General features: G+C 45.5%; 2 protein-coding genes across 2 annotated transcripts in view; both read right to left on the bottom strand.

The window, feature by feature from the left end:
• Positions 1–12250, bottom strand: part of pla2r1 (phospholipase A2 receptor 1) — a 39992-nt gene extending 27742 nt beyond the window's left edge. The window contains exons 1-5 of the mRNA XM_056278108.1: positions 11904–12250; positions 10003–10383; positions 9405–9578; positions 9130–9294; positions 4627–4740 (exon numbers count right to left, since the gene is read on the bottom strand). Of these exons, the coding sequence (XP_056134083.1) occupies positions 4627–4740; positions 9130–9294; positions 9405–9578; positions 10003–10383; positions 11904–12042 (973 nt within the window). The 5' untranslated portion in view covers positions 12043–12250. The remainder of the gene's footprint in view (positions 1–4626; positions 4741–9129; positions 9295–9404; positions 9579–10002; positions 10384–11903) is intronic.
• A 253-nt stretch (positions 12251–12503) lies between these two features.
• itgb6 (integrin, beta 6) lies at positions 12504–24018 on the bottom strand. The gene is made up of 12 exons (XM_056278304.1): positions 23794–24018; positions 23434–23599; positions 23131–23292; positions 21792–21887; positions 21442–21531; positions 19276–19410; positions 18599–19016; positions 18198–18420; positions 17711–17805; positions 13678–13794; positions 13367–13533; positions 12504–13147 (listed from the first exon to the last, which is right to left on the bottom strand). Exons 1-12 carry the CDS (start codon positions 23970–23972, stop codon positions 13049–13051), a joined length of 1947 nt encoding a protein of 648 aa, XP_056134279.1. The 5' UTR covers positions 23973–24018; the 3' UTR covers positions 12504–13048.
• Between the last annotated feature and the right edge of the window lie 360 nt (positions 24019–24378).

Here is a 24378-nt window from a genome sequence, read left to right on the forward strand (position 1 = left end):
AATTATACGCAGTTATGGAATAAATTTCCATTGCTATGCTGATGACACTCAGCTGTATGTGCCTATAAGGGCTGATGATCATACTCAAATCACTAACTTAGAGGCCTGCTTTGCTACTGTGAAAAACTGGATGTCACTTAACTTTCTGCTTTTAAATTCAGATAAAACCGAGATGCTAGTCATTGGCCCTGCTAGACACAGACACCAATTTGATCAAGTAACGATAACAATCGACAACTCTGTGGTTTCACAAAGTGTGGCAGCCAAAAATCTTGGTGTTGCGTTTGATCCCAGCCTTTCCTTTGATAGGCACATTAAAGAAATCACCAAGACTGCCTTTTTTCATTTACGTAACATAGCTAAAATTCGGTCTTTTCTCTCCATGGCTGACGCAGAGACTCTAATACATGCATTTGTTTCATCCAGACTTGATTACTGTAATGTTCTGTTCTCAGGTCTGCCACATTCTAGTACTAAAAGTCTTCATATGGTTCAGAATGCTGCTGCTAGGCTAGAATCCTAACTAAAACTAAGAAATTTGACCATATTACACCAATTCTTGCCTCCCTTCATTGGCTTCCTATCCATGTTAGATCAGAATACAAGGCGCTTCTGCTGACTTATAAAATCCCAAATGGGCTTGCCCCATCTTAACGGTCTGATCTCCTTAAACCTTACATGCCATCTCGAGCTCTTTGTTCTCAAAATACAGGGCTCTTGTGTGTACCCAAAGTTAAAAAGAAGTCAGCTGGTGGCAGGGCCTTTTGCTATCGGGCTCCATTGTTGTGGAATAACCTGCCTGCTGCCATCAGACAATCATAGTCTGTTGAGTCCTTTAAATCCAAACTTAAAACTCATCTTTTTGCCTTAGCTTACAATTAGTTGCCTTTAAGTTGAGTGCTTCACAACCTGTACTGGATGGTGGGTTGGTTTTCTGTCACAATGAATTTACCAACCACTGTTCTGCCGATGAGATTATCGAGTATAGATTACAGAGTATAGATAATGACTATCGCAAACTGTTCTCTTCTCTAACATGTCTTTTCTCTCTCTCTGAATGATGTCTTCTCCTTTCTCTTTTTCTGTGTTTGAATGGTGTCATGTGAGTCTCTCTTGCATGCATGTGCAGTCGGTTCTCCTCCCAGGTCTCCGTGGTGATGGTGGTCGCCATTTGAATGCTGCCTTCCTCTCCTCATATAAGTTTTTATTTTTTTACATGATGATGCTGGTCGCGTGGCTTGGGTCCTGGACTGTTCCGTTGGCATGTAGACACTGCTTGGCATCCTGTGCATCATGTTCTTCATAAATTTTATGTCCATTATAATTCTGTTATCCTCTTTCAATGTTGTATTATGTAAATTGCGTGAACACAACGTCCATTGCACGCTGTCCGTCTTGGGAGAGAGATCCCTCCTCTGTTGCTCTCCCTGAGGTTTCTTCCTATTTTTTCTCCCTGTTAAAGGTTTTTTTTTTAAGGGAGTTGTTCCTTATCCGATGAGAGGGTCTAAGGACAGGGTGTTGTGTTGCTGTTAAGCCCACTGAGGCAAATTTGTAATTTGTGATATTGGGCTATACAAATAAAATTGATTTGATTTGATTTATTTGTCTCCCTGGGAATAATCATTTGCTCACAGAAGTTAACGTAGCTCGATACAGTGAGAGTCAGCTCATCTAAGTCAGTACAAGAATATTTAAACATATCCCAGTTGGTGCTGTGAAAACAGTCATTCAGTTCATGAACAGCTCTTTGCGCTCAACTTTCCCTCTCTTGAGGGCCGATTGATAGACCGGGGCTAGAGGGACACAGTTATGGTCAGAAGAGCCTAGTGGTGCCATTGCATAAGATTTATAGGCAACCTTTATGGGGCCATAGCACAAGTCCAGCACTTTAACATATCTTGTTGGACAACTTATATACTGGTAGAAATAATATTGCACTCCTCCTTTCCGGCCATGCTTCCTCACTTGTACCGCTTCCTCGTTTGTACCGCTGTCTGCCATCTCGAATGAACAACTCCACGTTTACAAATCTCTGGCAGAATGTAGTGGGGTAAAATCCCAGCAACAGAATTGTGGCATCGGATGAGAAAGCCAATTATATTGGAGTCTGTGAGGCTGGTCGCTTGTTTAACGTTCATAATAGTCCCAAGAGCAACCGTGTTCATAAAGAAAGCACTCTTTACATCCATTATGACTCCACGTTGTATAAGACGGTTAGAAAAAAAACACCATTCACACAATAAACGGGTTAAAACGCAACAAACGGGTTAAAACAATCCATGTTGAAAGACAAAACAAGTAAACACAACAACTGCTGCAGATAAATGCCCATACTTGCATTTTTGCATATTTTATTCCATATACTACAACCCAGCCACTGAGGATGCACAAGCCAGTGCATTCTTAGTGCCGGTCCCAAGCCCGGACAAATGGGTCAGGAAGGGCATCCGGCGTAAAATCTTTGCCAAATCAAACATGCGAATCATAGATCAGATTTCCATACCGGATCGGTCGAGGCCCGGGTTACCAACAACCGCCACCGCTACTGTTGGCCAGCAGGGTGCCGGTGGAAACTAGGCTACTGTAGGGCGAAGGAGAAGAGCGGGGAGGCATGTCCAGAGGCAGCAGGAGGGGAGGGAGGGTAGGAGTGTTTGAATGTTGGCGCAGGTGGATGGTGTGGCAGAGGAAGAGGACAACAAGAGATGGAAACGGATGATCCGCTGTGGCGACCCCTAAACGGGAGCAGCCGAAGGTAGTCGTAGTTATTCCATATTGCAGCGAATTTGGGGGGCAGCCCGGGAACCGCCGCAACCGGGACGCGAACCCGTGTCTCCCGCTCCGCAAGCGACAACGTTAACCAGTCGACTAAAGGGTCCGACCAGAGTCTAGGACCAACGTGTCTACTTATCCATGCACGCTACACTATACTACAAATATACTTTACATTACTCCCCACCATTTTTCAAAGCATACCATTTTTCCTACCTTCCTAGCAGGCAGCCATTGATTTTGGTGGGTTGGTTTACGACCTTGTGAATTTTCGAATTCATCCACTTTGGAAAACGTTTTCGAAAAGACAGGTTTCTCACGGTCGAAAGTCCACACGTAAACCAGTATTTTTGAAAGAAAGGGGGAAAAAAGAAACTTTTTCTATTTCGGTCTATTGTCCACACGCAAACTGCGTTTTACGTTACTGAAAACTGACCTTTTGGAAAATTTCCAGGGTGAAGATTTTCAGAAACACTTTTTAGCGTTGACGTGTAGACGGGGAAAACGGAGTTTTTCGCTTGTTGGGGCTCTTTTTTTCCCGGCTTCTGATTGGCCAACATGACTTTAGGGTTAGGGTTATATCGCCGCCTGTTGGTTTGGCGTGCTCTTGACAGTGCGTTGAATAGCATGTGTTTTTGCGTTTTCATTCGGACGTAGATTTTTTTAAATTTTTCTACAGTGCTTGTGTGGACAGGATTTTCTTAAGAACAAAGGAGGGGAAACTCCGTTTTCAAAAATACACGTGTAAGTGCGGACTAGTGTGGATGGATCTACGTCCAACTGAAAAATCAAAACATGCAAAAGCATGCCAAACCATCAGGCGGCGATATAACCCTAACCCTAAAGTCATATTGGCCAATCAGAAGCCTGAAAAAAATCCAACAACAAGCTACAAACTTCGTTTTCCCCATCAACACGTCAACATCTATTTATATTGTAACGTGCATGGATAAGAAGACACGCTGGCCGCTGGCTGGCGGGTCTGACCCTTTAGTCGAGCGGTTAGCGATGTCTCCTGCGGTGCGGGCGATACGGGTTCGCTTCCCGGCCGCGGCAATTCCTGTGGTTGCGTTGTCCCCCGAATTCGCTACATTGGTGTCAGAAGTTGGATGGTGAGACCGTGAGGTCATCGGAAGCGCGTGCGCCCAGAGGCGTGAGGGAGCTGATATGCTGAAGGGCGGGGACGCGCTTCCCAAAGGAAGGGGTGTAGTGTAGCGTGCATGGATAAGTAGACACGTTGGTTGTTTATTAACGACTCTAACCCCTTAGTCGAGCGGTTAGCGATGTCTCCTGCGGTGCGGGCGATACGGGTTCGCTTCCCGGCCGCGGCAATTAATGTGTTTGCGTTGTCCCCCCGAATTCGCTACATTATCTTATAATGATAAGGTGTCCTGACTGTGGTGTTGGAGTCACATCATCAGAACATCTGCCATAAAGACATTCTACATGTGTACATATTATGTATCGAAATTGGAGTACATACTTTATGTCGGTGCCTTAATTTTCATTTATTTTCATTTAACCAGGTTAGTTCCTTTGAGATTAAAATCTCTTTTACAAGAGAGACCCGGCCAAGAATGGCAGCAGTACATCAGTTTCAGCACACACTCACATGAAGACAACAGAATAGCTCAAAGTGCAAAATAGCATAAAAATGAAGGGAAAAGATACAAACCTGTTATCAATTGAAACATTAACTATTTCCAATAGACTCGGATTCCATAGACTTAGCCATTGCTTTGAATTCGCCAACCATACCTTTAAATTCGGATAGAATAACCAAGTCCAAAGATGTGGCTACATTAATACTCATGTTCTGGGAAATCCATTTCATTGATCAGCAAAAAGACTCCGTACCTGTGGTGAAGTTAACCAGCGCTAGAGGGGCTCCGTCAGACCACTGCCAACCCCGAGCATCCTTCAGGTGGTTCAGCCCTATCCACACCATCACACCAACATCAGCCAGTCGATCTGACAGGTGAATAGTACAACAATGAATGAGTTCTGCAAAATCCTTTCCTTTCTCAGTAGCCCGTGAATCGGGAGTTTGGCTACAAGATCCAACACTGAGAAATTGTAGGCATAAGTGAAAATGGGAAACAAGTTAATGAGAGTGAGAGACAGAGAGAGAGAGAGGGTCAAGGACAAGCAGTGACATGGAAGAAGAGAGCGAAAGGGCAAACAAACAAGAGAGAACATTACTATAACAGTGACAAAAACGTCTATCAGTTTTAAAACATTAGTGTGAAGGCCCAAAATGCACTGAAACCATCTGACGTGCGCGTTTTGAAGGGCAGCGATTGTTTTAAATGGCCGAACGCGCACCAAAAAACGTTATGAGGCCCATCAGAGAGCCATGGTGCCCCTCACCCCGACCTCGTTTCGATTCAGCAGCATTAAATGAGGACCCAGCGGCCAAAGCCGTTCTTTTTTTCCCCTACAGCCTTGGTACCTGTTTGAGAGAACTAAAAGAGTTTAAAAAAAAACGTAAGGATTTGTTCCCCAGAGGACAATATTTTATTAAAGAAATAAATTATTAATAATAATACCAACCAGATAAAGACATCAAAATTAAATTGACACGATATGTCCATATTGAGCCTGTTTATAGGAGAGTTCTGGTCCAATAGTAGGGCTGATATCAGATTTTCACTACGCAATTATCGTGGCCAAAAGAATTTACGATACCAATATTATCGCGATATCGATACATTTTTTGAATTTATTTTATCAGTCAATTTCATCTTTAACTTTGTTTATTGTGCGTTTTGTCTCTTTTTTTAGCAAATTATTTACACTCAAAATATGAGTATAGGGAGGTGGAGAGTGAGTCTGTAACCATAAATGTACAAAAGTGTACAGAAAGAACAATTACACTTAATGGCAAGTGAAAAGACAGCCAGGTGAAATAATAAACAAAAGATCCGGGCAGCAGGGGACAGAGCGTTTGTGTGTGAGACCACCGGCTAAGAACTAACCACTCTGATATACTGTGATTTAATGTTCACTGACAACGTCCTTACATAATTTTTCCCTCTTTCGATTTTTCATGGCAAAATTTTGTGCGTCAGTATTAGCCACACACTGTGGTAGCTAGTGTAGTAGTTGATCAAGTTTAACCCAGTCTGAGTCAAGGTCAAACCCCACAAAGGATACATGCATTCAGAATACACATGAGCCCTGGTTATTTTTATACAACACAAACGAATTCATAATTAATTGCAAGGCAGGGGAAAAAAACACGCAATTTGAATAAACTCAACGACACCATCAATTTTCTAAGTTTAAATTAGAGCAAGGCAGCACGGTGGCGCAGTGGTTAGCACGGTCGCCTCACAGCAAGAAGGTTCTGGGTTCGAGCCCCGGGGTAGTCCAACCTTGGGGGGGTCCCGGATTGTCCTCTTGTGTGGAGTTTGCATGTTCTCCCTGTGTCTGCGTGGGTTTCCTCCGGGTGCTCCGGTTTCCTCACACAGTCCAAAGACATGCAGGTCAGGTGAATCGGCCATTCTAAATTGCTCCTCGGTATGAATGTGTGTGTGTGTGTGTGTGTGTGTCCTGTGTGATGGCCTGGCGGCCTGTCCAGGGTGTCTCCCTGCCTGCCGCCCAATGACTGCTGGGATAGGCTCCAGCATCCCCGCGACCCTGAGAACAGGATAAGCGGTTCGGATAATGGATGGATATTAGAGCAAAATGGAAAGAAAAAAGATCCATAGATTCAGTTGAGTTTATATTTAATTTTCAGTATATTTCTTTGCAGAAATATGTGATTTCCTGGTTTTCACTATCAGTTCAATTCAGTTCAGTAAACTCACAAACAAAAATCCACAAATCCTCAAAGCTTTAATAAAGAGGAAACTACTACTACTACTACTACTACTACTACTACTTCGCCTTTCGGCTGCTCCCATTAGGGGTTGCCCCAGTGGATCATCCGTTTCCATCTCTTCCTGTCCTCTCCATCTTCCTCTGTCACGCCAGCCACCAGCATGTCCTCCTTCACCACATCCATAAACCTCCTCTTTGACCTTCCTCTTTTCCTCTTCCCTGGCAGCTCCATATTCAGCATCCTTCTCCCAATATACCCAGCATCTCTCCTCCACACATGTCCAAACCATCTCAATCTTTTCTCTCTTACTTTGTCTCCAAACCGTCCAACCTGAGCTGTCCCTCTAATACATTCGTTCCTAATCCTGTCCTTCTTCGTCACTCCCAGCAAAAATCTCAACATCTTCAACTCTGCCACCTCCAGCTCGGCCTCCTGTCTTTTTGTCAGTGCCATCGTGTCCAAACCATGCAACATAGCTGGTCTCACTACCATCTTTTAAACCTTCTCTTTCTGGTACCCTTCTGTTGCAAATCACTCCTGACACTTCTACACCCACTACACCCTGCCTCACTCTCTTCTTCACCTCTCTTCCACACTCCCCCATTACATTGAACAGTTGACCCCAAGAATTTAAAATCATCTACTCTCATCACCTCTACTACCTGCATCCTCACCATTCCACTGTCCTCCCTCTTGTTCACACATAGGTAGTCCATCTTGCTCCTACTTTCATTCCTCTTCTCTCCAGTGCATACCTCCACCTCTCCAGGCTCTTCTCAACCTGCACCCTACTCTCGCTACAGATCACAATGTCATCTGTGAACATCATAGTCCACGCAGACTCCTGACTGATCTCGTCCATCAAACTTTCCATCACCATTGCAAACAAGAAAGGGCTCTGAGTCGATCCTTGATGTAATTCCACCTCCACCTTGAACTCATCTGTCATTCCAACCGCACACCTCACCGCTGTCACCCTGCCCTCATACATATCCTGCACCACCCCTACATACTTCTCTGCAACTCCCGACTTCCTCATACAATACCACACCTCCTCTCTCGGCACCCTGTCATTTGCTTTCTCGAAATCCACAAAGACACAATGTAATTCCTTCTGGCCTTCTCTTTACTTCTCCATTAACATTCTCAAAGCAAACGTTGCATCTGTGGTGCTTTTTCATGGCATAAAACCATACTGCTGCTCGCTAATCACCACCTCACCTCTTAACCTAGCTGCTATTACTCTTTCCCATAACTTCATGCTGTGGCTGATCAACTTTACACCTCTGTAATTACTACAGCTCTGCACATCATCCTTATTCTTGAAGATCGGTACCAGTATGCTTTTTTCCACTCCTCAGGCATCCTCTCACTTTCCAAGATTGTGCTAAAAAATTGTGTTTCCAAGATTTAGTCAAGAGGAAAAAGGCACAAAAAAAAAACCCCAACAAAAACAAAATAGACAAATGGTAACCCGGTTTTCGCCGGCTCATGGTTACCATGGTGAGTGATTATTACGCTATCGTCGAGTCTCTGGAGATGTTAAGCTGTTGGCTCCTCGACAAATTCCTTGAAATGATGAGAGGAGAGGATTTTTCATGGGTACACTGCAAATATACAACAAATGTGGTCTTAACACGACGCAAAGGCCTGGGCAGGCTGATGAGGTGGCGGTCTGACTTCTCCCTGCTTTTTACTCAACGGCATCAGTCGCCATACTGATTTCTGCGACTCATCATAAAGGAACGTAAGGGGCCGGTCTATCCGAAAGAGGGTAAATCAGAGCCATATCACTGGTTGACAGGACTGGTGGATGTGTGGAGGTGAGTGAAAACTGAGTGACAGCCGGGAACACATTTCTTATTGTTTACAACAACATAATTTGGGTGATCACCATACTAGATAGTTACGGTGTCACGGGGGAGGGAGATAAAGCGAGAACGGAAAGAAATGGATATGATTTAAGAGGCGCTGGATTATTTACACGACATTGTCATATACGTGTTGTCAACATGATATCAATATTTCATTTTTTAAATATCACAGTTATCATCAATAGCGGTATATCGTGACACCTCTACGCAAAAGTGGGAATTTAGGAGGCCGGGCCAAAAATGTCTTGACAGGAACTATGATTCTCATTGCAGCTGACATCATTCCTCGTCCCCGGCTATAATGTACAAACATGTGCCCGCCTACATAGAAATAGTGACCTTTTCCTAAAATACTGCTGGTACTGTGGTGTTGGAATTTCAAATCTGATGCCCGGATTGCCACATTGGAACATTTAATGATGCCCGTCACACAAGGCGTGTCAATTATGGCTTTCAGTGCGTTTGGGCCTTCAGAAGCGAAAGTTCATCTGTGGAAATCTGAATGAGCTATCTGCAAAGTCATCGTCTTCCACTCCAGAGGACGAGTAATTCAGGTCGGTATGCTTTTTTTTTTTAACTTGCCGACGCTGCCACGCGGGGCCTCTGAAATGGCGAAGGTGGTTCCATGCCTAAACATGTTTTGTCACGTCAGATGCCTACCTCTGATATACCTGTGCTCTGCCAGGTTGGTAATGCTCAGCAGATCACCACCCTGGGCCTTGCAGGATGTCAGCGCTTGACTCCATGTAAGGATGGTGTACAGGTTTAGCTGGTAACATGCCCGCAGCTCCTGGTTTGACTCCCAGAAAGTTTCGCAGCTGGAGTCTATAGAGCAGGGTGGTTATGGGAGAGGCGAGGAACTTAAAAGTTAATGGAACTGAAAGGTAAAATGGAGGTGAGATTATTGTGCGTGACCGTGCATGCTTTTATTTTACCTTGAACCGGGCAGAAGCCCCATTTTTCCGCTTCATCGTAGTGGGTGGAGGTGGCACACCACTGACGATGGTCCTCACGTCCCTCGGCAGTGCATTCAGAATACCACTTGTTGTTGTATTTAAATGGCAAAGCACAAGGCATACCATTCCCATTTCCCAACAAAGTGTGGATATCTTGGGGTAAAACACACTCAGCATGACTTTGAATGACGTAAATATAAAATTAGCCCAAGGGGTAAGCATTATGCTGTAGAGACCAACAGTATAGTATGGTACAGTACATTGAAGGCTCAGCGTTTTCGGTTTTTATTTTTCAAAGACGTCCAGCACGCCAAATTTCGCTACAAAAGGACGATGTTACATAACCTCACACGAACAGGAACAACTTCTGGCTCCATGGAAACATAAAATCCGGGTGAAAATCAGTTTAAACCCATCTGCTCCTTTTAAAAAATCTGGGTATTTTTCGGTGAAAATCGGTAAAAACCGAAAACGCTGAGCCTTGAGTACATTACAGTGTCCAAGGTGAAAATGTTATTAATTTATGAGTTGTTTATTTGCAGGACTCTTTTTTTTTTTTGCAACAAAATCTGCCCACCTTCATAGGGGTATGAGCAGGGCCCCTCTCCAGGGGTGTTGTACCTTCTCCACTGGTGGTACGACGTTTTCTTGACCACCACCAAACGGCCGGCCACAGACAGCTTCATCTGAGACGCTCCGAACAGAGTGTTTCCGTTACATCGCCACCACAGTGTGCGGAAGACCATGTCACAGTCAAACGTGCCGAGAGGCTGTGCGGCATCGCTGGCGTTGAGGCCCAGGCACGTGCTGGTGCCCAGGTTGAAGAGACGGTGTCGGGAGACCCACTTCCACAACATGCGGCGTGTGGGCCTCTCACAGTTCTCCAACACCAGGTTGGAGCGATCCACGGTGATGCAGCGTTTTAGCTGAAAGCTCTCCAGGATGAAGAGACCCTTTTCTGGGGAGGGATGGGTGGGAGAAAGGGGGAGCCAACAAGAGAAAGAGCAAATAAGATGAGGTGGTAGAGGGAACGAGCGTGAGGAGAGAGACGGATGAGGGACATGGGAAGTGTAAAGGGTAAAAGTAGGATGCAAGACCAGAGAGGATCAAGAAAGAAAGCGAAGTATATGTAATTTATGATAAACTTAGAGCTGAGTGGCAGTTAGAGGAGGGGAACAATGGATGCACACGTGGGGTGCATCATGCAAAGATGAGTGGATAAATCATGGCAGATCACCTTAATGCGATTTAAAAGGCCTTATTCTCAGATTCTTTGGAGGTACACAAAGCAACAGTTCAATTTCTCTTAATGTTGGCTAGAAAGACTACAATGACAAAGTGCGTTGGGGATGAGTTTCCTTCTGTCCAATTGTGGAAATCTCTGATATCTGATGTTGCCACTTTACAGAAGCTGGCATACCGCACTGGTGGGGGAACTGTTGTTTTTCTAAAGTAAAATGGGAGAAACCACCGAATCTTGTAGGAATTAAGTGCAGTTTGGCATGGAGATAATGAACTGGGCCGAGGGATTGTTCCGTTTATGTAGCATTGCTTAATACTTCTGTGCTCTGGTGACTAAATGAATGCGGTGTGTGGTTTCCTGGACCTATTATGCAAACATTTTTGTATATGCTACTGAGTTGTTCAGGTTACCAAGAAAAACAAAACAAAACCAAACGAGAAGCGTTGGTGTTATCATCTGTCTGCTACATTCATGTCCTTTCGAGCCATCTAGGACCAGTCAGCTGTTAAAAAGCCACGGTGCTTGCTTTTAGATACCTCTAAAAAAATGGAGTTTATATCCTATTTATTCAAAGAGGAGCGCTGCAGACAGCACGGGGCCTTTGTGTTCCCAGCTGAAAGGGGTCTGCAGAGTCATTTCATAATACTGTGGAAACAAAGGACGCATATATATACGCCCCGAATGAATGGACAAAACCTGTTGCTATTAAATGGCTTCACTACTTCTGGGTACTTCTGAGGCTCCCTCGTCGCTATCTTTTTGTGCGCGCGCGCGCGCGCGCGCCTCTGTCTCTATGTGTTTGTGTATGAGGAGCGCCTGCGTGTAGCTCACCAAACCAAATCTGTGCATCCTTTCTCTCCTCGTAGCCTAAGAGTTACGCAACAGTTACAAAAAAAAATGTTGGACGTTATCAGCACAGGTAAACTACACATGTGCCTAGTGAGTGCATGATGATTACATGGGTGCCCCCCCCAAAAAAAAGCTCATACCTTAAAGCAACAATTATATAGTTCCTATCCACCGGATACAGCGCGGGGGGAACGTGTGACCGTGAAGACACGTTGGATCACACGCCGCCAGTGACTCGTTTTGCAGGGAGAGAAAAGTGAAACGTGTGCAATTTCCGAGCCGTTCGTTTTTGACGCACTTTTTTTTTACACTGCAACCAACTCGCTACATTCTCCGCGCCACAAAAAAAAAGGCCACAAGCAACTGCGGGACGGGGACGGACTTACTGTAGAAATCCAAGAGCTGGTTCTTATCCAGGACCTCATCCTCCGTGCTCACACAGGCGCAGCTATGCGCGAGCAACACGGCGCAAATAGCCGCAACAACCGCCGCCGAGTCGACACAGCGAAGGCACCGTACGATCATTTCCACGACACAATGCAATGTATGAGCACGACTGGCCGTACATCACGATGTTTTCACAGTGTATCCCGGGCTTGTTTTTCTTTTTTCTTCTTCTTCTTCTTCTTCTTCTTCCTCTTCTTCTTCTTTCTTTTTTTTTCCTCGAAGAAACTTTCCGCAAGTTTAGGAAGGAATCGCGACGTCACGTCTGGCGGAGCCCTCTCGTCCTCTGGTGAAGCGAACACTCCTAGCAGACTGTTTTCTGCAGCAGGCCTGTGTGTGCATACTGCCTTGCCCAAAGTGGATATTTGGGGGGGAGGGGGGAAAAAAAGAAAAAACACCATCGAAGGCATGCATGATTTCATGAAAGGTATTACAGTCAATATTATAACCCGTTATAACAAGGGTGGGGGGGAAGCAACAACACGAGTTGACCATTGCACTCATTGCAAAATGAACAACAGTGTGAACGCCGTGGGGGGTCATTTCACAATAAAACAAAGTTCAACTTTATTTCTGTGCCGCACACCTTTGAAAGGAACTCGGGAAGCAATAATTAAGGCTCAGCCTCGCTTTGAAAGGAAAACAAACAACACATTTTGACAAATCATAATCATAACAGAACACATATTTACAGTTGTTTTTTTGTTTTTTTAAAAGAGCATGGGTTCAGTAGCAGACCACTCGTACCGCTTACGTCCACTCCTCCAAGCTGCGCCTTACAGTGTTGTGAAAACGTGTTGCGTCACTCAGCAGGTAAAGACAGTGTTCATCTCGACGTCTGCGCGTCACAGGCGGGACGATACGCCTTTTTACAGTGGCAAAATCAACAGTAGGCTATTGTCCTCTGTGTCTTGTCATCCCTGACTGACACAAAACTACAGAGTGGTACAATATTTAATCTCTCTATCTCACACGTACACACACACCCAACACACACCCAACACACACACACACACACTCACACACACATCCAGTGCACTCAGATGCTGGTATTTGGCATTGCATCTCTAATAAGGTCGGGCTGTCGTCAGTAGTGATTCATTGTAATAACCTTGTCTCTCCCGGTGCTCCTGTAAGTTACATTTTTGAAGGTTGATGTAGAGCTTCTGAACAAAGGGTTGGTACCCTGAGGATAGAAGAAATAAATAAATAAATAAAACCCATATCAGTTACTTTCAGCCAAAATGACTTTAAACAATAAGCTAGTTAAATTTTTAGCATTAGCTCATTATTACCAACGTATAATGCCACTTATTGTGCAACTTATTGTGCAGCATTATGCCACTTAGCCAAACACACATGCTCGTCTGATAAAACATGGGCCAACAAATGGACAAGATCTCACCGACTGCCATTTGGCCTTTGCCCTCTCGGCCTCGAACTTGGCCACCTCTTTACGATCGTGCACCGAGATGAGCAGCTTCCACACGACGAGGAGTATGAGGCCGATGCACATGATGGAGAGGGAGACCCCCAGTATAATCATGGGGATGTTGGGGGAGTCGGGGCAATCTGGAGGAGGAGGGCAAAGACAAAGACGACACGTGACCTCAACACCTATAAAAGTGAGAAGTAGAGCCCTTCGAGTATTTTAAAATGTTTTGTCTGAAACTGTTAAGCCCCCCCCCCCGTGTTCTATATGTCTGAGACTTGTACCGTAGATCTGGAGGTCATAGGCAGTGGTGTCACTGTCATCCACCACAACACTGAATGAGATGAGGCAGTCGCTCTCGCTCATCAGCGTGCAGTGCGTCGCATGGCTCTTGTCACGTTCTGCAAGGAAATGTAGACAAGTACATACATAAAGAAGAGAAGTACATATACAAAGAAGAAAAGTACATATACAAAGAAGAAAAGTACATATACAAAGAAGAGAAGTACATATATGAGGAAGAGGAGTACATACATAAAGAAGATAAGTACATATACAAAGAACAGAAGTACATACATAAAGAATAGAAGTACATAAAGAATAGAAGTACATACATAAAGAAGAGAAGTACATATATAAAGAAGAGAAGTACATATATAAAGAAGAGAAGTACATACATAAAGAAGAGCAGTACATATATAAGGAAGAGAAGTACATATATAAGGAAGAGAAGTACATATATGAGGAAGATAAGTACATACATAAAGAAGAGAAGTACATATATAAAGAAGAGAAGTACATACATAAAGAAGAGAGGTACATACATAAAGAAGAGCAGTACATATATAAAGAAGAGAAGTACATATATAAAGAAGAGCAGTACATACATAAAGAAGAGAAGTACATATATAAAGAAGAGAAGTACATACATAAAGAAGAGCAGTACATACATAAAGAAGAGAAGTACATACATAAAGAAGAGCAGTACATATATAAGGAAGAGAAGTACATATATAAGGAAGAGAAGTACATATATGAGGAAGATAAGTACATACATAAAGAAGAGAAGTACATATATAAAGAAGAGAAGTACATATATAAAGAAGAGAAGTACATATATAAAGAAGAGAAGTACATATATAAGGAAGAGAAGTACATACATAAAGAAGAGAAGTACATATATAAAGAAGAGAAGTACATATATAAGGAAGAGAAGTACATATATAAGGAAGATAAGTACATACATAAAGAAGAGAAGTACATACATAAAGAAGAGAAGTACATATATAAAGAAGAGAAGTACATATATAAGGAAGAGAAGTACATATATGAGGAAGATAAGTACATATATGAGGAAGATAAGTACATATATAAAGAAGAGAAGTACATACATAAAGAAGAGCAGTACATACATAAAGAAGAGAAGTACATACATAAAGAAGAGCGGTACATACATAAAGAAGAGAAGTACATATATAAAGAAGAGCAGTACATATATAAGGAAGAGAAGTACATATATGAGGAAGATAAGTACATACATAAAGAAGAGAAGTACATACATAAAGAAGAGAAGTACATATATAAAGAGGAGAAGTACATATATAAAGAAGAGAAGTACATATATAAGGAAGAGAAGTACATACATAAAGAAGAGAAGTACATATATAAAGAAGAGAAGTACATATATAAGGAAGAGAAGTACATATATAAGGAAGAGCAGTACATATATAAGGAAGATAAGTACATACATAAAGAAGAGAAGTACATACATAAAGAAGAGAAGTACATATATAAGGAAGAGAAGTGCATATATAAGGAAGATAAGTACATACATAAAGAAGAGAAGTACATACATAAAGAAGAGAAGTACATACATAAAGAAGAGAAGTACATATATAAAGAAGAGAAGTACATATATAAAGAAGAGAAGTACATATATAAGGAAGAGAAGTACATATATGAGGAAGATAAGTACATACATAAAGAAGAGCAGTACATACATAAAGAAGAGAAGTACATACATAAAGAAGAGCAGTACATATATAAGGAAGAGAAGTACATATATGAGGAAGATAAGTACATACATAAAGAAGAGAAGTACATACATAAAGAAGAGAGGTACATACATAAAGAAGAGCAGTACATATATAAAGAAGATAAGTACATACATAAAGAAGAGCAGTACATACATAAAGAAGATAAGTACATACATAAAGAAGAGAAGTACATACATAAAGAAGAGAGGTACATACATAAAGAAGAGCAGTACATATATAAAGAAGAGCAGTACATACATAAAGAAGAGCAGTACATATATAAAGAAGAGAAGTACACATATAAAGAAGAGGTGAAAGCGTCACTTCATTGTGTATCAACTTCACATTCTGCATTGTGTTAAGAATGTAAGAAGATACGGTTGACTCTGTTTCCCCCATTGTGATTTCCATATCAAAGGCCACAATCCAGTTTGTGTGCGTGTGTGTGTGTGTGTGTGTGTGTGTGTGTGTGTGTGTGTGTGTGTGTGTGTGTGTGTGTGTGTGTGTGTGTGTGTGTGTGTGTGTGTGTGTGTGCATGTATTATATTGAGTGGTGTGGAATGGACGCAAAGGAGGTGTATAATGTGTATGTGCATGTGTGTGGGTGTGTGTATGTGTGAGTGTGTGTGCATGTGCATATGTGTGTGTGTGGGTGTGTGCGTGTGTTACATTGAGTGGTGTGGAATGGATGCAAAAGAGGCGTTTGTTTGTGTGTGTGTGTGTGTGTGTGTGTGTGTCTGTGTCTGTGTAACACACACCATTGTGTTTCCCATCTGAAGCTTTCAAGTCCTCTTTGATAACCAGATATCGCTCTCCGCTTACAGAAGTGTAACTGGGTTCAAAATGGCGCCCCCTCTAAAGGGAGCCGGGGTCCCGGGGTATTCACCGACACCACAATAGCGGTGTCTGTACGACAAGGTAAATAATATGTTCCTCCATTGTCGCGCCTCGACTGAACAGACACGGACTGTGTTCTATTAGGGAGAGGACAAGGGGTTGGGAGAGACACCTGAGTCGACGCAGGTCGGCATTCCTCCAAATCCCTGACCTGTGGGAAAACTTAGCGTGCCCCTCTGTGGGGACTGGTGGCAAAAGAGCCGTGCTGGGAAAAACAACCTCCGACTACAACAAGCATTTACGGTGTAGTTCTTGTGATGGTGGAAGAAAGCGTGGTCGTAATAGACTTGCAGTCAGTTCACTATGGCCAGTCATTCATTCATTCATTCATTCATTCATTCATTCATTCATCCATTATCCAAACCGCTAATCCTGCTCTCAGGGTCGCGGGAATGCCTATCCCAGCAGTCATTGGGTGGCAGGCGGGGAGACACCCTGGACGGGTCGCCAGGCCGTCACACGGCCCACACACATATACACCTAGGGACAATTTAGTATGGCCGAGTCACCTGACCTGCATGTCTTTGGACTGTGGGAGGAAACCGGAGCACCCGGAGGAAACCCACGCAGACATGGGGAGAACGTGCAAACTCCACACAGAGGACGACCCGGGACGACCCACCAAGGTTGGAGTACCCCCAGGGCTGCAGCCCAGGACCTTCTTGCTGTGAAACAACCGCGCTAACCACTGCGCCACCGTCCCGCCAGTCAGTCCCGCTGTTTAATCATCCCCCGTTGTCCTCTTGGAAATGGACTGAAACGTGGGTGAAGTAGCGGCGTTCCCCATTGTTGTGTGTGGTTGGGGTTAAGGCTTTCAGTTGAGGATTCCTCAAGACGAGATTTTTATTTTTGCGAGGATGAGAAGCAACAGTCATATTTTCTCCCCCCCTTTTTCTCCCCAATTGTATCCGGCCAATTACCCCACTCTTCCGAGCCATCCCGGTTGCTGCTCCACCCCCTCTGCTGACCCGGGGAGGGGGCTGCAGACTACCACGTGCCTCCTCCGACACGCGTGGAGTCGCCAGCCGCCTCTTTTCACCTGTCAGATAGGAGTTTCACCAGGGGGACGTAGCGCGTGGGAAGATCCGGCTACTCCCCCCTAGTTCCCCCTCCCCCCTCAGCAGGTGTCCCGACCAACCAGAGGAGGCGCTAGTGCGGCGACCAGGACACACCCACATCTGCAGACATGGCCAGTTGTGTCCGTAGGCCCGCCCAACCAAGCCAGAGGTGACGGGGATTCGAACCGCCGATCCCCATGTTGGTAGGCAACGGAATAGACCGCCACGCTACCCGGGCACCCCAGTCATAGTCCCTCATATCCAAGTAGCGGTAGTGCTTTCAAATGCCAGGGCGGTGCAAGTAGGAGCGGCAAGACGTTTATTTACCTGTCGTTGAGTTGATGGAGATTTTGGGGACGCTGCACTTCTGGACGCACACCTCGGTGTCCTCCTTTGCTTGTAGATGGCACTCTACGCAGGCCCTAAGGAGGACACAAGTCAACAAAGCGACGCTCAGTATTCCCTCGGCTCCCTTGCGCATTGGGAGGGCAAGGCTTAGCCAAGTAATTTATCTAAGCGGCGCGGTGTGTACAGAGGAATCAAGCCGTGGCCAAAAATCAACATTCTTGAGGTTTCAATGAGTCCGTATAGCATGTGCTCTCTGATAGCGCTGTCAAACACACTAACAATAACATTTTGCTTACTTTGGAAACGGGAAATCTTTCAGTGGTGTTGGTGCAATTATTCATCTTTTGCAGCTTGTGGAGGCAATATATTACACAAACAGACAAACCAACAACAAAAAAAGAGTTACTCCTATATTACACTATTTACAGTATCCTTTTAAGAGTTGGCGGTATGTTCCAGTTCTGACCTGGCGGAGCTACAGGCGTCGCCACATGTCGGGCACTTCTCACACATGTCCCCAGACGCCCCGGGCACAGTGCAAACACAATGGCCGCACTCACACTTGCCCCGGCCGCTGCAGAGGGCTCCGTCCTCTGACACACAGGCCTCATTGCTGGTGCTGCAGTTACAATACTCCCCTATCCAACCACTCTGGCACACACACTCCCCGCAGTCACACTCTCCGTGGCCTACACACACACACACACACACACACACACACAAGCATAAATAATCACGCATTCGTGCACACATAAGGCATGTAGGTGAATGTGAATACACGTTTATGATAGCTACACACAACCGGGAAGTGTTCACAGCCCGGCCTGGAATAGCCTTCTGTAAGAGTTGGATGCGAAGCACACCCACCTCCACAGAGCTCCCCACGGAAGCGGACGCAGGAGTAGTCATCGCACTCGCAGTAGGACCCGTAGAGACGTCCGAAATTGGACGCGTGGCACACGCAGCGGCCGCAGTAGCAATCCCCCTGTCCGTTGCACAACTCGGCCTCGGCAGAGGGACGGCAGTTGCTGGTCAGGGCGCTTTCCTCGCTGCACTCGCACTGCGGCCCCATGTAGCCCGGCTGGCACACGCACACGCCGCACTCCAGGGCCCCTTGGCCCCGCGTGCAGAGGCTGCTGTTGGCCTCGGAGGACTGCTGGCAGTCGCAGGAGCAGAGCGACTCCAGTTCCACCTCCAGGCTGTCCTGGAGGCCCATCGGTTTGAGGGAGAAGCGCTGCAGGCCCCGCAGGCATCCCTTCAGCTCCACGGAGACGTTGAACGCCACCTAAGGGGGCAAAGGTGTACAGAGAATTTTTTTTTTTAGATGATAAACACAATTTTAAAATATTGCTATAAATCAGGGAGCAGTATTCAGTGGGTATTTAGAGCCTATATTCATGACTTATTTGGATCCTACACTCATTTCATCGGTGCCCCCTCACGGGGTACCGACAAAAGCTGTACAATCCGCTGTGGCGACCCCTGAGAAACAGGGAACAAGCTGAGCGAAGAAGAAGAAGACTCACGACAAAAACATAACTAACCTTGTCTCCAGCTTTGATGTTGGAGCAGCGTTTAAGCCCGGGGAGGACTTTTCCATCCTGGCAGATGGATGTGAAGGACATCTGGAGCTCCTCTGTGTCTCCGAAGACCTCCAGCTCTATCTCTGAACGCAGTTCCTGGAAAATCAGGGAAGAGATATTGCAAAGAAATTCAAAAGCAAGAGTACTTACCAGGGTACTGACCAAAACTTGACCCTTTATGATACAATCCGCTACAGCAAAGATCACCTGTGACGCAATTGTCAAATCAATATTGACTTATACATTGATAATAGCTTTATAATAGATTGATAATAGACCTCTGGAGCTTGTTCAGAAAGCTGCAGCTCGTCTGGTGTTCAACCGCCCTAAGTTCTCCCACACAACTCCCCTTCTCACATCCCTACACCGGCTCCCAGTAGCTGCTCGCATCCAGTTTAAGACTCTGGTGCTAGCCTACAGGGCAGTGAAAGGAACAGCGCCTTCCTATCTCCAGGCCACGGTCAAGCCCTACACCCCCGCCCGGCCACTTCGCTCTGCTGCCTCGGGACGCCTGGTTGCCCCGTCGCTCAGAGGCCCCTTGCTGCCGATCGACCCGGTCACGGCTCTGTTCTGTCCTGGCCCCACAGTGGTGGAATGAACTCCCCACCTGATGTCAGGACTGCGGAGTCGCTGCCCATCTTTCGGCGCAGGTTGAAAACGCACCTCTTCAAGAACTACTACCCTGTTACTTCTCTTATCACTTATCGTATTCACTCATTTAAAAAAACAAAACCTCTTTCTTGCGCTTTTACTTCAGCACTGGTTTTGCTCTTAGATGCTTGTTTAGAGAGAAGATGTACTTATGACCTCTGATGACTAGTAGTTCTCCTGATTTCCTACGTTAAACGCACTTATTGTAAGTCACTTTGGATAAAAGCGTCGGCTAAATGACTGTAATGTAATGTAATAACTTACAGCATATCATCATGAAGCAGGACCATAACAGGACCATGTCTTAACCTGTATGTGTTGTGACTTAAATACCTTGAATCGTGCTGTCTAGCTGTTTGTAAAGGTGAGTCACGATCCCAGGTGCACATTGCACTGGAAGAATGACTGTGGAAAGCCTGTTCGACTTGTGGTCTAACTGACTGAATGACTGACGGAGTGCTAGCAGGGAGTGAACAGGGGGTTTCCCTCAGACTCCCTATTGCGCTGTGACGTAGCCAGGGATGATGTTCGGGCAGAACAAGGTGAAAAGTGTAAAGGACGCACCTGTGCTAAAATGCCATGAATAGAACAGATTATACATTATTATTAGGTTCAACAGAACTTCTTCTTCTTCTTCCCTGATGGGAGTTGTACGCTAGCGGCTAAAAAAATATTTCTTCGCAAAATGATGAAAAGCTGATTTTTACCCATCTATTCTGCTTAAATTACCCATCTATTCCGCTGTGTCATTATGTTGTTCCTGTTTTCCTTGCAGAAGCACCGTTCAATTGCATTCAGCACTAAATTGGGGATTCCACTTAAGTGTAGTCTAGCAGGGCCTAAAAGTGGGTTTAGAGGATTGGTCTGATGATGTGATTAGAGGACTGCAGGCTTGCCGAGAGGAGGAGTGCAAGGCTTTGACAGTCAGAGAGGGAGTGAGAGAGAGAGAGAGAGAGAGAGAGAGAGAGAGAGAGAGAGAGAGAGAGAGAGAGAGAGAGAGAGAGAGAGAGAGAGAGAGAGAGAGAGAGAGAGAGAGAGAGAGAGAGAGAGAGAGAGATCGGGGGAATCAACCAACTGAGGCAAGCACTGACACGCTGTTAAACATACTGATGTGGAAGTCAGGTAGGGAAAACAAGAGTGAAAGAAGAAAAGTGATAGAGTAAGAATGCATGGCCATATTGGAGAGAAAGCGATAAAGTGACGGTTCATATATCAGGGTGCATTGTTAACAGGTGGTGTTTCTGTCTAAATTATGCTTTACAGGGCCTTCTCACCACAGGCAAAACAAAAGCAAACGTCGAACCCTCGTGGGACTACTGCAGCCGAATGAAACGTAAGCAAAAGGGGCTCGCCAAAATGAGAGGGCTCTCTCGATGCAAAGGATTGTGGCATTTCTTTTGGTCTCACATATCTTGCAAGCCACCCCTGCACGTACAACAAACCCACACATCCACACGGCGAAGAGGGTTTATTTACTTTGTATGCTTTCACGATCAGCTCCAGGACGTTCCGCGAATCCTTCGCCAGGACTCCGACCGTGGCGCCGGGTATAAGGTTTGTATAGCTCTGCGACGGGAAGAGAAGCACAGAACAGCAACAGCAGCTTTTCAAATGCGGGCAGACTCAACCCAGCAAGCAAATAAGACTATGGAAAGTGAGGGGGGGGGGGCTTGTTTGAACATGTCCGATGAGAATGCTGCTCATTGAATCAAATATGCTAACCCGGGAGACGCACTAACCTTTCAGCAGTTCTCCATTTTGAACCAGCATTGCCCTGGTCAACACTGGGGTTTCCCCATCAAATGTCAAACAATGAGGGAGCTTACCTCGTAGTTGTGTTTCTGCATCTCGGTCACCGCAAATATCAGTAGGATATTGTTCTCCACAAGTTTATCGATCAGCTGCCCAAGAGTTGGGTATTCCTAAGAGACAGTTGAGGAAAATGTCAACAGAGGGTGGTTGTTTTTCACCACAGTCAACCACAGAATAACGTCCTCTTTCAACTTATTGAGAGTGTGTCGGGGTAGTCCCAGGTAGGGAGCTTGGGGGCCATGCACTGAGGCCTTCGTCTCAATTAATCTCGTCTCTTGCCTCGTCATCCCACAAGATCCGTCCAGCCATCCGTTATCCAAACCGCTTATCCTGCACTCAGGGTCGCTGGGATGCTGGAGCCTATCCCAGCAGTAATCGGGCGGCAGGCGGGGAGACACCCTGGACAGGCTGCCCAGTCCATCACAGGGCCGACACATTCACACCTAGGGACAATTTAGTACGGCCGATTCGCCTGACCTACATGTCTTTGGACTGTGGGAGGAAACCGGAGCACTTGGGGGAAACCCACGCAGACACAGGGAGAACATGCAAACACCACACAGAGGATGACCTGGGATGACCCTCAAACAGTGTTGCCAGATTTGAATAGCCCAATCAGAGCCCTGAACCCGCCCAAAAATAGCCCCTTTTTTCCACTGCCGTTTAGTAGAAGGTTTCTCTGTCCGTGCGGTGTATGTATGTAATAATAATTATGTTTGGGTCCGCGGTGGTGTAGCGGTCTCAGCATCGGCTTTGCGTCGATGCAGTTGCCCACTGGGGACTGGGGTTTGCGCCCCGGTCTCGTCAGATCCGACTATTGCCAGACTCGATGAAGCAGCAATAATTGGCAACGCTGTCTTCGGGAGGGGGGCGGAGTCGGCTTGTGTTCGTCACATGAATGCGTGTGTGTCAGAAAAAGCAGTGATTCGGCCTGGATTCGCCTTGTCACGAAAGTGGTGAGGCAGTCTCCTTTGAGACTGCCGGCCGGAGAGATGCAGTACGAGGGTGGGTGTTTGAACTAAAATAGGGATCGATTGGGAAAAATCAGAAATAAACTTTAAAAAAAATTATGTTTATCACAGCCATTTGTACCCGCCCAATCAAATAAAAAGTAGCCCAATCTGGCAACACTGCTCACAAGGTTGGGCTACCCCGGGGCTTGAACCCATAAACTTCTTGCTGTGAGACGACCATGCTAACCGCTGCGCCACCGTGCCGCACCCCAGAAGTCCCAAGAAGGAGGTAAATCTACTCACAGTAATGACCACGACATGAATGAGATGTAACCATTACCAGCGTAAGGGAGATAGATGTGTTAGATAGAAATCCCACCACATGTCTTTCCGAGCTTACCAGCATCGTGGACATGGCGTATTCATTGTTGCTGTCCAGGTGGCACTGCCCATCATTGGGGATAACAATGCCAGCCATCTTACTGTCCATCCCAAAGTGGGAGTCTGCATCACTGACAAAAACCAGTAAACGCATGGAGTCGTTCCTCCAGCCTATCTTGTCCTATCAACACACATACCAGACATTTTGAGGAGAAGAGGGTAAACTCCAGGGGTAAACTCCTTGGTTAAAAGTCAGGAGTCATTCCACATACCGGCGACTCGATGCAAAACTGACGAACTTTAACCCCGGTGTACATCTTACCCCACAAACAGCTGCCTGCATGATGGCATCGAAGCCACCCTCTGGCACATCCATATTGGCAGACACCCGCTGTTCAGCAATGATCTGGTTGAATTTGTCGGTGCTGCTCGTCAGAGACAAGACGTGTTTGTACCCAAAGGTGGGGAGGCAGATGGCGTCAACGCCTCTGTAGGAAAACAAACAAACACCAGAAGTCAACAAGAATGTACAGAAAATGAAGTTCGCAGACTGTAAAGAGAGATCGACGGCCCCTTCCGAGTGCCAAATCACACAGTTCCACATGATGTTGGAAACTCCAAGCTCAAAACAAACGTCTACAGTGAAGTAAACGGTGTTTTCATGTTCACGGCTGAATTGTACCTGCAGGGATTGGCCAGCTCTTCCTCCGTTATCTTGATGAACGGCAGGACGGGTTTCTCCACAAAGGAGCCAAAGCCGAGGCGGAACTTGCTGGTGAGTTTGGCCATCTCTTTAGACAGCGTCGTTCCCAAGTCCTTTATCATCTCTAAATCATCAAACATAGACGCTGAGAGGTCCATCAAGTAATAGATGTCCACAGGGTAGTCCTCCGTCTGTTGAACTTTCACCTGAAAAGTCATCTGGCCACCTGTGCGGAAAAATGGTAGAAACAGCATTGTAAGGGAGAGAAGATAAAGAGCGAGCCCCAGTACCGAATAGTCAACGTCCGCGTACCGGGCCGAAGCTTGAGGGCCATTCTCTGCGGGGAGATCTGGGTGCTGTTTGTATCGTCCGTCTTCTTCCCAAGTGGGTGATCCTGGAGGATTTGGCTTATGGAAACGGGGAATTCGAGCCGGTCACCTGCACATCCCTTTTCCAGGAGAACGTCCGGTGTCCCACATCGTGCACTGACTGATAACCAGTCAGTGAAGTTCTAAGTAATCCAAAAATAAATAAATAAATAAATAAATTGAATTTAAAATAATA

Source organism: Lampris incognitus, chromosome 4, assembly GCF_029633865.1.
Source record: "Lampris incognitus isolate fLamInc1 chromosome 4, fLamInc1.hap2, whole genome shotgun sequence".
NCBI classification, from domain to species: Eukaryota; Metazoa; Chordata; class Actinopteri; order Lampriformes; family Lampridae; genus Lampris; species Lampris incognitus.